Genomic DNA, 17,046 nt, shown 5'->3' with positions numbered 1-17,046 from the left:
GGGGGTGGCCAGAACTTGCACACTAAAAGACTTGTCCTACACAAGGGAGGGGACAAGTAGTATTTCTGTCAATTTGTGTCCAAACTGCATAGTACATTTGAAATATAACAACAACTATTCAGATTCTTCCCTTCCTTTTGAAATTAGTGGGAGGTTGGGTGTCTGATATCTTTTTTATTCTGGCCCTGCGTGACAAAAGGAAACAAGGAACATATTTTTGGGATCTAATCTTAAAGGTCACAGATTTTGGCTCTCATGCATGTCAAGTTGAGAATGAAAAAGCAATGTCTTTATTTTTCTCCTTGGAAAAGTCCCTCATTGTGTGTTGCTGTCCTTCCTGTCAGGATCTGTCACTGTGAGGGAGATGATGAAAGCCCCCTCATCACACCATGTCGCTGCACAGGAACCCTACGCTTTGTTCATCAAGCCTGTCTGCACCAATGGATCAAGAGCTCAGACACACGCTGTTGTGAACTCTGCAAGTATGACTTTATAATGGAGACCAAGCTCAAACCTCTTCGGAAGGTACAGTATTAATAACTTAATTCTATTCATGTGGCAGAGGGATGAGATGGCTACATAACCTGCTGACATAGAGAAACTTTTACATTTTCCAGATATCTTTTTAGTTACAGTGACAGTAAAACCTAGTGGGCCAGATCCTCTGTCGAACCAAAGTCAATCTATTTACTACAGCTGATGAGCTGATCTAGTGTGACTCTTACTGTTTGAACACATATATTAATATTGTATCATATGATATCTGGTGGCATTTAGATGTCCCAATAGACTTTTCATGTTTTGCTTTGTGTTGATGTGTTCATAGATTTTTAAGGCCAGAAGAGACTCTGAAAATCATATAATCTTATCTACTGAATGAATATAGGTACCAGAATTTCACTCAGTATCTTTTCACTTTTTCACTCAATAATGCTGAGATTTGTGTATATACATGGGATAGAAATTGGAGGTAATACAAATGATCTAGAAATTGTGTTACATTTGTGCAGAAATTAATAATAAACTATGTGCATTAAGATCATTTAATGCAATCTAAACTAAACTATGGAGGAAACATGCATCTTTAAAGTCAAATATATGCTAGCTTGGGACAAAGAGTCTTTTAGAAGAATCCTTGAAAAGTCAGGTTAATTGAAAATTGTTCGTAGGGTCATAAGGAGACAGGAAATAACTGTTATTTTGTTAGGAATGTAAATCTGGTAGGGGCCTCCTGGCCTATCAAGTCCAGTCCCTTGCATTTGTAAGCAGCAATGTACCTGAGGAGTTCCCCAAATCACCACTTCAAATCCTTACATGCCAAGTATTGCTGCAAATGTATCCTTTTTGTCATTTCCCCTCTACTATATCATCTCACTTTGTTAAATGTTGTCATGCCCTTAGATTTGTGGCCAGTCTTGAATAAGGTCAACAAACCCAATTTAAGGTTAAACATTAATGTCAAACTTCCTGAAAAGTGACCACGTAAAACTGAAACCTCTGACTCAATAGGTAGTCCTGCACAGGTACCAGAACTTGAAAAGAAGTGCTGGGAATTGATTCTTTTCTGTCTGTCATCCACAGATAAACTATTCCATTGATGTAGACAAGAGTAGGTCATGTAGCATTGATTTGACTTGCAACTGTCTTATTACCAATTGTAATGGGCTTTACTGTTTCCTCCTCCAACTTCTCCTCCTTCAGCTGTGCTTTACCAAAACAGCAAGTCCTGCTTAGTTCTTTCAAGGAAGAGTTGTAAGCATCTATACTGAGGAGAGGATTCGGGACATGGGAATCCAAGTTTATGGAGATGCCTTCCTACACCCCTGGCTCCATTCCTAAGCTCTGAATAAGAGAGGATTTTTAGACACTCCTGTGCTTAGCATCTCTTACTGTTTTCTTGTTCAGTGTGTCAGCAGCCCCTTAGAGGCACTTAACTGTCTCTGTCTACAGTACTGTAAGCTTAGGGTGTCTAACAGAGGATTTTAAGCTCTGCTCCGGGAGCCAAGCATCTGGAAGTTAGTTGTTGCATTGGCTGTTCTGTTAGCCCTTACATCCATTATTGGAGGCCCTTTGTGTGTCAGCCTTTCATGGGACCCTCTATAGTATATACATTCTTCTAACAAAATCCAAGAATGTATGAAAAGTCTACATCTAAATATCATGCAGTCAAGATGTGATTCAGAAGGGACCATGAGCTAGACTCATCTGGTGTAAATCCACATGCCTCCCTTGGATCAATATCCTTATGCTAATTTTAATTGGCTTAACCTGCCCAGTGCCCTTTGCAACTTAAGCAGTATTGAATGAAATATAGAATTATCATCTTAGTGAAACTTTGCATTGAGTAAAATCTTTTTTAAAAAGTAATATATTACATGGAGTCAATGGGAGCTCAGTGCCTTGTAGCCAACTAAATACAGCTTTAGAGGCCTAAGTTTGAAATATAAGGCTACTGCATTTAGTCTGTTTGTTTTCTATCTTCTGATCTTCATTATCTCTATTTACGGCTATAAAGTAATTTGGTTTCACTTGCTGCTTTTTCCAATCAGCACTCGCAATGCATAATCCCCCAGTTTCCTATTTAGGAAGTCACCTTGTTATCATGCTGAGAATTAGAGAGACACAATTTAACTTGTGTTAGCATTTCTCATTCAAGTCTATCAGGTAATAGCCCCACCCCTGAGAAAGTCAATTCTCCTTTAGAAAAAAGACGGAATCTTGATAAAGTAGATGCTACAGTTCATAGATATTCAATCTGATATTTGAAGCATAGTAAAAACAGAAACTGAATCAACATATTGCAGTGATCCATATGAAATGGATGAAAGCATCAAATTAAAATGTGCATAAACACAGAGATATCTTCAAATGCCGATTTCCCCAAAGTCTCTTAGTATGATTATATTTCAAATTACTTTTCATATTTAAATTTTTCTGTCTGTTTAAAGACTTCTCGTCTCTGATGAGATATTTTCCTTTAATGTATTATCCCAACTGATTATTCTCTGGTGCCAAATATGATTTTGATTTAACTTTGGAAACTTTTAAAATAACTGTTTAGGAAGCATAAGCAATTTTACAAATCATTACCATGTAATTATTATTAACCATTCCATGCGAGTACATTAACTTTTTGTTTAGAGAAACATTAAGCAAAAATTAAGGCATCGTTTTATCTCTACTTAGAAGAGGAGCAGAGTTTAACAGGATGATCCCCCTCACAAAACCCATTACATATTTCTGTGGGTTTTCTAAACTATATAGCATTTTTTCATTATTCAGAATAACTAACATCTATAACTGACATTTATAACTTGTAATAGTCTAAAGACTCTGGTCTCTTGGTTAAGCTACTGAAGACTGTGTGCATGTATACATATATTTGTTTATAGACTGCTACTTCAAAGCAAATGAAGCATTGCTTAGTCTAATGTCTTTTATAATTGAGAGATCTATGTAACTAGCTTAGGTAACCCACTGGTGTCTTTACTGGGGTAAAACAAAGCTAGATTCTTTCCTAGCCTGATAACATTAACTTTAAATAATACATTGATAGATTGTAAGGCCGGAAGGGACCCTGGAAGATCATCAGGTCCAGCCGCCTGCACCAAGCAGGAAACATAACTGGGGGACAGGTGACTCTAGCAAGGTGACTGTCTAGTCTCCTCTTGAAGATTTCCAAGATAGGTGATTGCACCACCTCTAGGGGCGGAGCTTATTCCACAGTCTGGACACCCTGACTGTGAAGAAGTTTTTCCTAATGTTGAGCCTGAATTGGTTTTCCAGGAGTTTGTGGCCATTACTCCTAGTTTTCCCCTCAGGTGCCCTGGTGAACAGTTGCTCACTGAGCCCTCAATCTACTCCCCTAGTGTAGCAGTAAACTGCTAACCATGCTGTTATAAGAATAATAAAATATATGGAAGCAATAAGGTCACTGAAATAGATTAACTCATACTTAAGACCGTCTAAAAAGAAGAAATAATAGCCACTTCAGGCCTCCCAGTACAGCAATAAAATGGATTGGCTCTAGGTTTAGTGGAGAATTGGGTTGATTGAGATGACACTGGTTCACCTATTACATCAAAAACAGTTATTTCTGTTTAATGCAATAGTTATGCTTACCCTACAGAAGACTGCTGGTTAAAATACAAGACTAGATCTACAGAACAGCTTATGTGCTCCAACAGCCAGAACTGTGATACACTTTTTTTAGGCATCCTATTATCTAGAGGAATTCAAGCCTTAAATTAATCACCTAAGTTTCCAATAAAAAGGATGGGGAGGAGTTAAACACTGGAACAATGGGATCCACAAAAGCCAATATGTTCTTTCAGGACCTACTGAAGGTAGTAGAAAACACTGAGCACGTGGCTTATCTTTACCCCCTCTCTTCTCTGGGACACAGGCACCTTGCTTTGGGCTGCAGACAGGTGTCCATCATCATTCTGAACCCTAAAACTCTGAATTGGCATAAGCACTTTTCTCACAACATAACATTTTCACTACACACAAATACCACCACCACCCTTCTTACCCAAGAGCTTGCTGGTGAAAGCAGCCACCTGGCATGTAGGAGACCAAGGCTGCCTGAGCAGATTTGAATTGTTTTCTGCCAAGTGAATTCTCTAACCACCAGGGTATTTTGGGAGTGAGCTCTGTTAGTCTCTCCTGTTGAAGACATACCAATGTGAGGGAAGTCAGTTGCCTGAAGAAAATAAAAGTGACTCTGTAGCCTCATTAGGATACTCACCAGAGAGATAAGAATCCCTTGAGTCGATTCTCTGCCCCCATGAATACATTATTTAAAATAGTTAAACATTCAGAGGACAAAGGCCTGGAACCGATATCTCCCTTTCCCCCGAGAGTGCACCAACCACTAGACTATGAATATATACATCTGGTCCAACAAATAGTTATTGGATGAAAAATGGACCAGCTGCAACAGGAAAGCTTGAGAGAGCTCTGTCTCAAAATACTCTGTTGCGGTTGCTCACAACGTTGACCTGTGAGCTGAAGTTTCAGCTTCAGATCTCTCCAGGCAGAGGAGGGAATGTGGTTTTCCCACATTCCAGACAGGTGTGCTAAAGAACCAGCCGCTGGATAAAGCAGGACCAGTCATCACCATATTCTCTTTGCCCCACCCCTATATGTCTTGTGTATGGCTTGAATCATTGGGTGTGCTCTAAGAAATGCCTACCACATCAGACCTTTCAGGTCAGACAGGAAGAAGAATGCCCAGTTGGGGCATAGGCACTTAGCTGCTCAGCATTGACAAGACCTAGGCATTTCTGGGCTTGCACAGAAAAAAGACCTCTAGACACAGGATTAGGTGGCTGGTACCTGGGGGTTTTAAAAATCTAAAACTTGGTCTGAGGCACTTAACTCCCACTTTTTGTGCCCTATGTCTTTCATGAGTCTAGCTCCTTACTTACTATTCTGTTATAGCAAGATAAACAGAAAAAAAAAGAAAAAACTCATCCTATTGCACTCACAGCTGAGTTTTCTCGAGTCCCCGGAATTCGAAACGCTATGTTGCCAATTGTGTAATGCAGTATATTGTGTTTGCTAAAAACTTCAGTTCCATGTGCAACACTGAGGCTGTCCCATAAACACTTTGGGAGAGAACCATATGCCACTCATTTTTGTTTCCATAAGTGGTGCCATTTTGCTTCAAGGACATGGCAAGATTTTCAGTCTCAGCTCACCCATACAAGCTCACTCCATACACTCACTTCGTAGATGCATTAATATAAGGCATGTATGTCCAAAAAAAGTGTCAGGGACATTATAACTGTCTCAAAGTCCTTGCACTCTATGTAAGAAATTCTCATATAGTCTCAAGCTAACTTTTCACAAAACACAGAGGTGGACTTGGATCTTTTCAGGTTAAGGAGGACCTAGAATCATGATCTCCCACTATGTGGGCTAGTGCTCTAACCACTAACCTATTAAGCAATGGTGGGCAACTGTGACATGATCAGCATGACCACTTCTGCTGCTCAGTCAGGCACCTACCTTCAGAGGAAAGCTCAGGATCATTAATGTGAAGCCTTGAGTCAAGCATCTAATTTTGAGAGGAGGACAGCCTTTCAAATGTGTCCATTTCTTTTGTGCTACTTATTGGCTAGCTGTGGGGGGGGAAGGGGTCTAGCTAATCACCCTACTGTAGCCAAGCACCCCACTTTTACTCACTGCAAAGCACCTCTTGATTTTACCACACATCTTTTAGAAGTTTGCTTGTAACAGAAATAGTTTGTTTGTTTTTTTCTGGAAGGAAATAGCTAAGGGCTTGACGATTTGTGGATAATCTCCTTTATTGGGAGATACCACAATAATTGCAATGAAGGCAAAATATGTTGAAAGGTGTTGATTTCTTTTTGTTTAAGAGCTAGCTTCACTTTGATAAATCTTATTTACACTCATTATTTAAGAACACGCCATGTGGTGTTGGCTGCTGAAAGCAATAGTCCCTGCAGAGAGGGCTTTGTGAGATCCTGCTGTGAAATCAAACTAGTCCCCATTAGGAACCACTCCTCCCAGCAGACTAGACTTTCTCAGAACCTGGAGTGACCGGCAGAATCTTACAAGAAAAAAGGAAACCTGTGAGCAGTCATTACTGTGTTGCTTGCTGTTTACTTTCTGTCACTCTAGCTGTGATGCACAAGCCACCTGTTTGGGTTTTTTTAGGGTTTTTTTTTTTTAAATCAGTTTTCTAACAAGGTCCATGATAAGAAGGGATTGCCAATATTGCATAGGTCAGGTAACGCAGACCTGCTGTGGGATTCGTTTTCTTTTAGCCTAATTTGGTGATTACTTTGCAATCCTTGACACTGAAAGAAGGTCCTATGTTTTCCTTTGCTTTCTGATGCAGTTACAGAGCGTTGTCAAGGCAACCTGGCATCAGTGTTTTCTTTCCCACAGTAAACTATGCTAGCCTCAAACATCGCTAGCCTCAAATCACGCTCATTTCTTGTAATAGGCGAGGTCAGATGCTTCACCAGTAAGCACAAAGGCACAAAGCTATTACTTTTTTTATTGGCTATCATGTCATTATAGTGAACAGCTCTTGGGCTCAAGGGAGAATGTGTATATTAAAGCTTTTAAAGTTAAAATAATTCTATAGCATTTATGTCCTGTTGTGCTGCCTCAAGGATATAAGGGACTATTCTGTATAGACAGTTGTATTTCTAATGTTTCAGTGATAGCAGTAGAGCATTACTGCTAATTTGTATGTAAATAGATCAGACTTCTCGTGACTTGTTCTATAACCAGAACAACAGATCATAAATGTTTCTCAGTGGTGGAATTTTGATTAGCCACCCATCCCAATATTTCTTCCTGTTTTATTCAACAGGGATTTTATTGCTTCTGTCCTGATTTCTGCTGATTTATCCCTGCTGAGAAGCTGGCCCACTTCTCCTTTTTATGACCTTGAAACAACTGCAAGATATGTCCATGCTAGTAAAATGTCATCACATCATAGTATAATGCACGGACACCACAAGGCAGCAGCTTCCCTTGGAGAGCATACAAGACAACTTGTATTGTTAGGGATTTGGGCTTGAATGTTTTAAGAGCACAGACAAAACTTTGGTTATCATGATATGAATGAAAAGCATTTCCTCTTTTGCTTACAGCTTTTCCAAATTCTGTTTCCCTTTTCCAAAGGCTGGTTGCAGTAATACTTATCACAACAAGGGATTCAGGAAATTGCTCAACTTTAGAAGTTAGTAACGTCCTCCTCTGTTTCTCAGAAACCCAATTCTTGCTGCATTCCAGATTGTTATAATACGACAGAGGTAGTAATCACTAAGGACTTCAGGCTCATCCCCAATTGCCCAGTGTAAATCCATGCAGAAACTTTTGCATTTCAGCAGCTACTGAGATTAACAGTTCTGACCTGAGATGTTTGGCCCATGAAATCTGGAATGAAGCAAGATCCCTGGCCCACTTTGGCATGTACAACTCACCATTGTTACCAAATTTGCCCCTTCCCACTGTTGTGGGGAGCACATGACATAGCAGAAGCATGCAGTGGAGGCAGCGGCTGGTGGCCTGGGCACCGTGGAGTGATGTACTGGAGAGGAGAATAGCAGCCTATAGTGGCGAGGGAGATCAATAGCCCACAGTGATGACAGGGTCACAAACAGTAGCCCACTGCTCTAAAAGGTTGCTGAGCCCTGAACTAGACAGTGGAACTCTTCCCTTATCGTAAGAAGTATAGTCAAGTATGTGGTCATATGGACACGGGGTTTAGGAAATCACTGAGTAATAACAGCCAATTTTAAACTAAGCCCAAAAGTGCACATTTTCAGTCCTCAGGCCAAACTCCGATTTAAAAGAACTGTTAGCTATTTATTGACTTTTATACGCTGCCAAAACATTTTGCCTCATCTAAATAGAGGCTAACTCAGGGCACTCATCTGTAAGAGGATGTCTTGGCTTTTTTTCCCTGCTCTGAGTGTTAATTATCTTTTTTATGCAATGACTGTTTAATGCAAAGGGCATGAACATTTCTGGCAGCGGGAAATGGAAGCCAGGACTTCCCTCATTCCCAGTTGAGTGCCCTGGCCCTAACCACGAAGCCACAGTAGTTGTTTGCTCCTTGAATTGTTTAAACATGTTAGCTTACCAAGTAATTGAATAAAATTGTGCAGGGGACAGAACCTAGGCTTCTCTCCCTCCGAGGAGAGTGCCCACCCACCAGGATACAGTTAAACCCCTCTTGCATATTCTTCTTCTGGCCCCATGATTCTCTCACTTTGGGTGGCCCAGGAACCCAGCTTCAACAAGAATGGTAAAAGATGCTTTTAGAACTGACTAGCCCATGACCTGTCTTAAGAAGTAGAAGCTGTGGGCTCAAACCTGCTTAGGGTGAGTTGGGCCTAAAACCCAGGCCACCTATTTTCTGGAGAAAGTGCCTTAACCAATAGGATACTGGGCAAAAAGTGACAATGTACATCCTCTTTTTCTATTCAAGGATTTAGGGACAAACACAGGCTTTATTCACTTTCCTAGATGGAATAGGACAAGTGTGGCCAACGTTTCTGGCAGGCATGCCACAAGTTAAGGCCCACCTCCTCCCCAAGTGCCAGTGTACTCCCTGCCAAATCTGACACTTTGCTGCCCACCTCCTCCTTGATCTGCCGCATGCCAAATACAACGGCTGCCCATGACACTTATGGTACAGATATTGTAAGCTGGCCACCCTGGAATAGGATCACAATAAATCATAAGCTAAGTTAAATGCATAGATGACTGTAGTGGATAGTTTCTGAGATTATATGGAATTGAAGAGATTTCTAGGTTGAGATGCAGCTGTTTAAGAGCCACATAAGGAATCTCGGCATTGTACAAGATGGGACAAGCCCATGCTTAGTGACTTCAGTATCTAAAAATTCATCAGACAAGGTGGGCTTTTAAATGACTTGATTTGAAGTTCATGGGAATTTTCCCATTGGTTTTAATGGGAGTGGACTGATAATCATGCTGATACTGTCTAATAATAATCCAGTAAGTGACTAATTGATCTAATGAAGCCATTTGAACTGGACAGACATTATATAAAATAAACTTCCAAATTATGAGAGATCTGCTCAGGTGGAGTTCTGTAGTTAGAAATGTATTTATATATAAAATCTTCCTCACCTGGTGGAAAGAATGTAAATTTTGATTTAAAAAATCAGAATAATTATGATGTTGGATCACAATTATGATGGAATTGGAAAATCTGAATCATTCATCTATATTTGACAACTTTTTAGTGTTGAATTTATTTTTCTTTTCACAGTACACTTTTAAAATTAAATTTAAAAGCAGCCTTCAACTACAAGGAAGTAAAAATCCTAGAAGTATCTGACTCAGATGCCCCATGTTTTCAGACACTGGTTATGCGGAAGCCAGCAATACTACATTTGATTTTTGCCAGAGGTATTTCAGCAGGTAAAGCTTACCTGAGCCCCTCAGCTGAACACGAAGCCTTACTTTTGTGAAGGTCTTAATGACTTCAGCTTTCCAGGATTATTCCGCACAGATTACCCCCACTTCACTGTTTCATTGGATCAAAGGATCATCTCCATTGGGAAAAGTACAAGAAGTGATTTAGCTATTGCTATTGGCAATATGCATCATTCTTGCATGTACCATTTTAGCACTTTTTTTAATTCACTGAACTGTGGCCAATTTGAATCCATACTTTCACTTGAAAATGCAGGTCAAACTAAAATATTTAGAAGAACATCAAACAGGCATATCCTTGGTCTATAGAGCTATATGGACAAAAACACACTTTTCTTATGATTCAGACTGGTTTGGATAAATGAAGATCAAAGGCCAAATTAACTTTTTCTCCCCTTGAGGAATAAAATAATGATGATGTAAAAATAGTTATTTTTCAGATTCATTTGCAATATTAATTCACTTGCTAAAGAAGATGAGGGCAAATTTGCTGGGGGCTTTTTTGTTTGCAAGTATAGAAAGAACAGAAATGCAAATAAAATGTGGATATTATATATATATATATGAATTTGTGTGGGAACTTTTAGAGGTACACTCAGCTGTACCAAATTATATCTGTTTTGAACTCCTAAGAGAATATAGATATGTTTTTTTAATATGCAGTCAGGAAATTATGAACAGTGAGGCTTCAGGGTATTTAGGAAAAGTTTTGAGTAATGTATTTCGATAAAATGGAAAGCTCATCCTGAGGGGAAGAACAATTTTACCTATAGTTGTTTTCAGAGTATCTGATGTTTAAGATTTGTGATTTGCTCTTGAATTGGTACTAAAGTTTTAAGGAAGCTGTTTATATTTTGTACCGTGATTCCATAGATATCTCTGGGATATAGTGTCTTATTCATGTGCGTGAATTTATGGTTGCACTGCTGCCCTTCACATATATGACTAGTCTTTTCTCTCTTAGGGTCTGCTAAGGGTTTGCTAACTGATGACACACAAAGTAAAAAGTAATCAGTAGTTTACCAAGTGGTATGCACTGATTATGCCAACAAGTCTAACTCCGTTGATGCACTGGTATTTTGAAAAGAAATATGGTGGTATTACTCCTTTGACAAAGTTAAATTTTTTATTCTGTGCAGACAAATATCTTCTTGCTAAGGTGTTACCAAAGTGAGGTATATTAATAGCAGGCTTCAGTATTCCGTGCAAGCAGGTCACAGATTGTAGAAGCTTAAAGGCTGACCTACGAGAACATTTTGCACTAATTTAACATAAGATGCAGTTTTTAAATATAATTAAATAGGTGCAGGAGTCTAAGTGGATTTTGATGTATTGAAATCAGGTTGGGGGGGAGGTGGGGTTAGCTTAAGTTGATAAGGGATTAAACTAAATTTCAGTGAGTCACTCATAAGCAGGAAGAAGTGTGCTGACTTCAGGGTTTGGACTGGTTCAACCACATCAGTTCAACTAAACTGGTGCAACATTGTGTGTTGACAAGACCACAGGCTACAGATCCCATGGGCTCTGTTTTCCTCTGGGTCTGTACACAGAGACCAACACAGTAGGACTGCGTCCACACAAGCACAGACATTTCTTTCCCTGGAGACAAGAAGCAGCAGCACAGGGGCTGGGAACTGTTCTGGTCAGGAGCAGGTCCCAGCCCCATACCTCAATCAGGTAATCAAGGCACAGGGCTTGGAAAGAGCTGCAGGGATGAAGTAGGTCTCAGCCCTCTGCCCCAATCTGCCAATGGGGCAGCTAGCAGTGAGCAGCTAACACATTGGGGCAGGGGGCTTGGATCTGCCCCTCCCATGCAGCTCTTTCCAAGTCTCCTGCCTCTGATCAGGGAGCCAGGGCCAGGAGCTCCCTCTGCCAGGACAGGGGGACATTTTCCCTGCCCCAGCAGCAGGCAGCTCTGAGGGGCAGGGTGTAATGTCCCAGCCCTGGCCAGGAGACAACCATTTCCTGGCCCAGTGCTCCTTGCCAGGCCCTGGGCTAACACCCAGGGGGAGCCTAGAGCTTGCCCTGGTAGCAACAGGGGCCCATTGCAGGGTCCCAGGAAGCGGGAGTAGTTTGCTGCCATTAGCAGCAAATCTGCTTGTGCTTCCCTGGATGTGTAGATGCCTGCCTGGGAGCATTTACTCACAAGCAGTTTACTCATGAGTAAACTGATCCCAGGTCAAATGCATGTGTAGACAAGCCCACTGAACACAGGAACTGCTTGTTTCTGCTGCCCTGGGTGCTGTTTATCCAGAACAGCAAAGAGGAAATGGATGTCATGACCCTGTCCTTTTTACTTCTTGATTCATAGAGCTGGCAAAATGCTATGTCTTCCTGAGTGCCAAAAACACACAGCTTCCCTTCTGGGTTACAGTGCGTAACAAGGTCCACCCCAAATGCAGATCTGCACCACCTCCCAAAACAAGGTGGTAGATACTGGGTACAGTAGAGGCTAATATCCTTTTCTTAAACTACAAGGGCTAAACTCTCTTCTCTGATCCATACAACTGATCTCTTTATGGCTGTTATGCTTCCCTGCATGTCCAGGACCCCTGTTGCCTTTTATTACTATTATTTTATCCTCCTCCTCTCACCAGACACAGATTGCCTAGTGGATCCATTCCTTCCCTGCAAACTACCTTCGTAGATTCTTTCTTCCAGCTGGTAGGTCAATAGTAGCAAGTGGTTTGCTGTAGAGTCAGAGCCAATTAGTACTGTGACACAACTGACCACAAAAAAAAAGCAGCCATGAAATAAACACCTCAAAGTGAAACACTCAGATCACTGAAAAATCTTGAGTGTTCAGCTCCCTGCATTGCATACTCTGCTGAAGTCCCTAATGATCTTTTGCCCTCTATTCCGATAGGTCTTCCCAGACCTGCCAGACATATTACACTATTTAGAGAGCAGGGAAAATGCTTTTCTGTGTGTTTGTGGAACATGAACATTAATCCAGTTTAGATGCCATAATTTCCTTTTGCAGGCAAGGTTAATGTAGGACCCTCAAAGGACTGGGGGGAGGGAAGCAAGAGGAGAACACCCCCCAACATCTTGTTTACCTCGTTGTTGCTACGTATGTTCTGTTCATTACTGCATTTACTTGCTAAATTATATATAAAATTGGTAGTGCAAGAAAACACATCAGACAAAAAAGAATTTAATGACCACAATGGAATAATCTTTCCCAGGGCTGCTTGGATCAATCTAAGGAAATGAGGTTCCAGAAAAAGATATAGTTGTTAGAAATGAATAATTTTAATAGATGCCAGTTGCCACATTAGAGGGCATCTCTTGTCTCCCTTTTCTGCTTCACACACCACATTCTCTGAGCTGCATCTTTGATCCCTGGCTGTCTGAGTGGCTGCTAGTATTTGCACACTATCTCAGAAGGACATTGAATGACCTGGATGTTGAGCCACCATTTTCTCTTTGCTGGCAAATGACTGCATTTCTTGTGTTCTGAGATTTTTTCTTTAATCTTCTTTTTCTTTTGAAATTCACTACAAAGCACAGAAATACAGTTTCTTCATCTTCTGAGTATTTCATTTTTCAAAGTAGTTCTTTTAATTTGCACCTTCAGTTTTGTATATGCAGTCATTTGCCCCTATGAACACTTTTGTTTTTTAGTAGAAGATCATGTCTATAAAACAGGAAGCTAGGGCCGTGTGTAGACAAAAAAAGGGGCATGTGTGCACAACACTTTAAAGTGGGCTAAATGCTTTTGCACCGCTTTAATGCTGTCAGTGTTTGCACACCTTGGCGGCGTATTGTGCATTAATTCCAGCCATTGTAGGAAATTTGGCAGCATAATGTGCTGTAAATGACTTGGGGCACAGCAAACTAAAACTCTTTCAGCAAAGTAAAACTCCTCCAAGGAGTTTTAGCTTGCTGCCCCTACAGCTGCGGAGCAAAGCACCGGGCTCTGTGCAGCTCCGTGGCTTTGCAGGAAGCCCTGCAGGCAGCCTGGCAGCAGCCTGGGAAGGCAGGCTAATTCCGGGCTGGGAAGGCAAACCTGATTCCCTGGCAGCAGCCTGGGAAGGCAAACCTGATTCCCCGCCCCCCAAGCCTGCCTGAGCTGTGTGGGGGCCTGGTGCTTCCTTCCATGGCTGCAGTGACCACCGGGACCACCCAAGCTGGGTGCCTGTGGGCAGGTGCCGCTGCTCCCATGGAGGGAAGCACCAGCCTCACCACTATAGCCCAGGGACTGCTTTGCTTGCCAGCAGCTTTCCCTCCCTCCCTGCCGCTGGAAAGGCAAGTCAGTGCAGGGTGTGTGCATGACACGGGGGTTTAGAAACCCACCGCTTCAATTTAGGGCCCCCATTTTATTTACACACACCCACAAATCTTAACACAATATCAGTTTGTGCTATTAACCAAGCCTGTTCCAAACTTTCCACAGCTGTCTCTTTTTGTGTAACCTCATTTCCTAAGATTGGTCCAAGCAGCCCTGGGAGAGATTATTCCATCATGGTCATTAAATCCATTTTTGTCTGATGTGTTTTCTTGCACTACCAATTTTATATATAATTTAGCAAGTAAATACAGTAATGAACAGAACATAAATAGGAACAACAGAGGTAAATAAGATGTGGGGCTGTGTTCACCTCTATCCTCCCTCCCCCCAGTCCTTTGAGGGTCCTAGTCAGAGGAAAGGTTGGTATACGTGTCCTTTTTCCAGCAGTTTTTCACATGCGTGCATAATATATAGCACAAGTTGTATCCATGTCACTATGTATGTACACAGGAGCTAAAAAGGATTTAATGCAATAGAGTTTTAATGGTTGTTCTTATTTCTGCTAACTTTGATCATCTTGATGCACCTTTTTTGTTCCTTCTGCTGCACATCCCATTACTCCTATGGACTGAGTGCCTAACACTCATTCTCCACAAACTTGTGAACTAGGTACATAGTCCTGTTGCTCCCTCTAGTGGCCAGCCTCACAAATACAAACATAATTCTCCAGTGGGTTTGTTAAAAATGAAAATATTATTCATTATTTGGTGTGGAAGAAGGATACAAATATCCCAAGTGATTCTGGTGCCATGGAATCCCTCATTAGAGCACTCTTCTGTTAGCTTGTCTGCCACTACCAACCTCCACTGCTTTTGTGCTCCACTTTCTTTGTCCGAAAGGAAAGAAAAAAGGGGAGAATTCAGAGATGCTCCTGCAGCCCATAATGCATATTACATAGGACCACATGCCTCCCTTAGGCAAAAGAGTGGCATTGAGATGTGACAGGACAGGGTGAGGCCTATACATGTGTTTTACTATAAGCCTTCTTCCCCACAATATCAATCAAGTTTTAATTTTACTGGTATGTTGTTTCTGCCTTAATAAACGTATTATATTCTTATGTACCCCGTGAACCCATATGTTGCGGTATAAGTAGAACACATAAATAGTATAAAAATGTTTGAAGGGGGAAAGCTGCAGGCTTGCCATCTCAGCCAAATTTTACACGTTGACTGCAACTGTCAGATGTTTTTTTGAATGCGTGTCCTTTATATGAATTGCCTTCCCTCCAGACCTCTCTTGTTGCCTCTCTCACTAACTCTCTGTTGTTTTGTCTTTCTTCACCAGCCTCACAAGATTGTAGGACAAATTCTGTCTTGGACATTAATGAGCCACCTACATATTATTTCTTTTGATTTCCTGTGCTGACTTCCCTACAACCCCACCAGTTTTCAGGACTTTCTCTTCTGCCCTCTCTTTTCCTTGTCACACTAATTAGATGCACAACATTTGTTTGCTTCAAGGAATACACACTCACAGCATCCGATACCAAGATTAACTTTTAATTAAAATAATAAAGAAGAAGCCTAATTGAAGCTGGTTTTTTTCCTCTTACACATTTCAAACCTATGTCAAATGTTAGAGCTCTTTTTATGGTAGGTGTTACACTGGACATGATTAGGGAGAGGAAATATCACTTATTGTTATTTACCGCAAAATCTGTGGATTTTTTCTTCCACCAAGAGCTAGAAAAAATACTGTGAAAGCTAGGATGATAGCCATGTTACAAGGTCCTGTGGACCAGTCTTAAGACAAAATTCCTATTAGCTTTATTACATGAACATATAAATGGGAGGGGACAGCTAGATTTTGCATCACAGTATGGTGATTTAACCTACATCCTCACTGTCTTGGGGGAGCCTCAACTGCCTTCCCTACCCCTGTTGCTACAGCACGTGGCTGGGGCTAGGAAATAAGGAGTGTGTCTAGGACATGTCAATGAGGGGGTGATCCCCAGCTGCCAGGATAGCCTGTAGAGAAGCCCCAAGGCTGCTGCAACTTATTCTGCAGACTCACTTAGTCCCTGAGCAGCCTCAGCATTAAAACATGACATACAACATGAGTTGAACTTAACTTTTCTCTTCTCTATGCACACAGAGTTTGGAGGCAACTGCAGCCAGGGGGTAGTTGTGAATCTGCCATCAGCTGCAGTGTGAACACATCCAGGTTAAGAAAGGTCCCAAGGTTTACAGCCAATATTATACCATTGCCATTGAGCACTTTATAGTCTCACCAGCTTGCTATCTATTAATGTCAGGTGTCTTTCTGCTTTACACTCTCAGCTAATACAGCTGTATAATTACAGGTAATGGGAGATGTCATTTTCTGCCTTGTTCCTTCTTTCCCTTCCCTGCCACATTTCGGTACATTTTTGCTTGCTATTTGTTTATGGGCCTTTTCACAGTTTTTAATTCTCATCACTGTGTTTCAAAACAAGCCAACTTATATTACTATTGGGAGTAAAATTTCCTAAGGCAGAGAATCATATCCTTCTAAATCACTAATGTGTTGGGTGATATCATCTCCTGCTTTAGGGTAATTTTGAACATTAGTTTAACCACAAAAGCTGTCTTGATGCTGACTTTTCCACTCAGGGACAGATCATTCCACTACCCTTGGATAAAGTGATGGAGAGCACCATTAGTGGCAGAGTAGCCAAATGTCATAGTGGTGTGCTGGCAAGTGGTTACAGCAGCTTTAATTTTAGATTAGACTGACAGTCTCCCAGAATCCAGCACCAGTGATGACTCCAAAAGCTGAGCTCTACCTCAATATCTCTAGGGTTTTTTTCTCTT

At 41.1% G+C, this 17,046-nt stretch overlaps 1 protein-coding gene across 3 annotated transcripts in view; it reads left to right on the top strand.

Moving 5' to 3' along the window:
* The window catches only part of MARCH1 (membrane associated ring-CH-type finger 1), a 494,748-nt gene that overhangs the window by 464,802 nt on the left and 12,900 nt on the right, over positions 1 to 17,046 (top strand). For all 3 annotated transcript variants that reach the window (XM_025200549.1, XM_006020828.3, XM_025200550.1), the window contains one exon: positions 345 to 525. In XM_025200549.1, coding sequence (XP_025056334.1) covers positions 345 to 525 — 181 coding nt within the window. The remainder of the gene's footprint in view (positions 1 to 344; positions 526 to 17,046) is intronic.

This window comes from Alligator sinensis, unplaced genomic scaffold (assembly GCF_000455745.1).
Source record: "Alligator sinensis unplaced genomic scaffold, ASM45574v1 scaffold49_1, whole genome shotgun sequence".
Classification (NCBI taxonomy): domain Eukaryota; kingdom Metazoa; phylum Chordata; order Crocodylia; family Alligatoridae; genus Alligator; species Alligator sinensis.
This window is presented reverse-complemented; position numbering and strand designations above follow the sequence as displayed.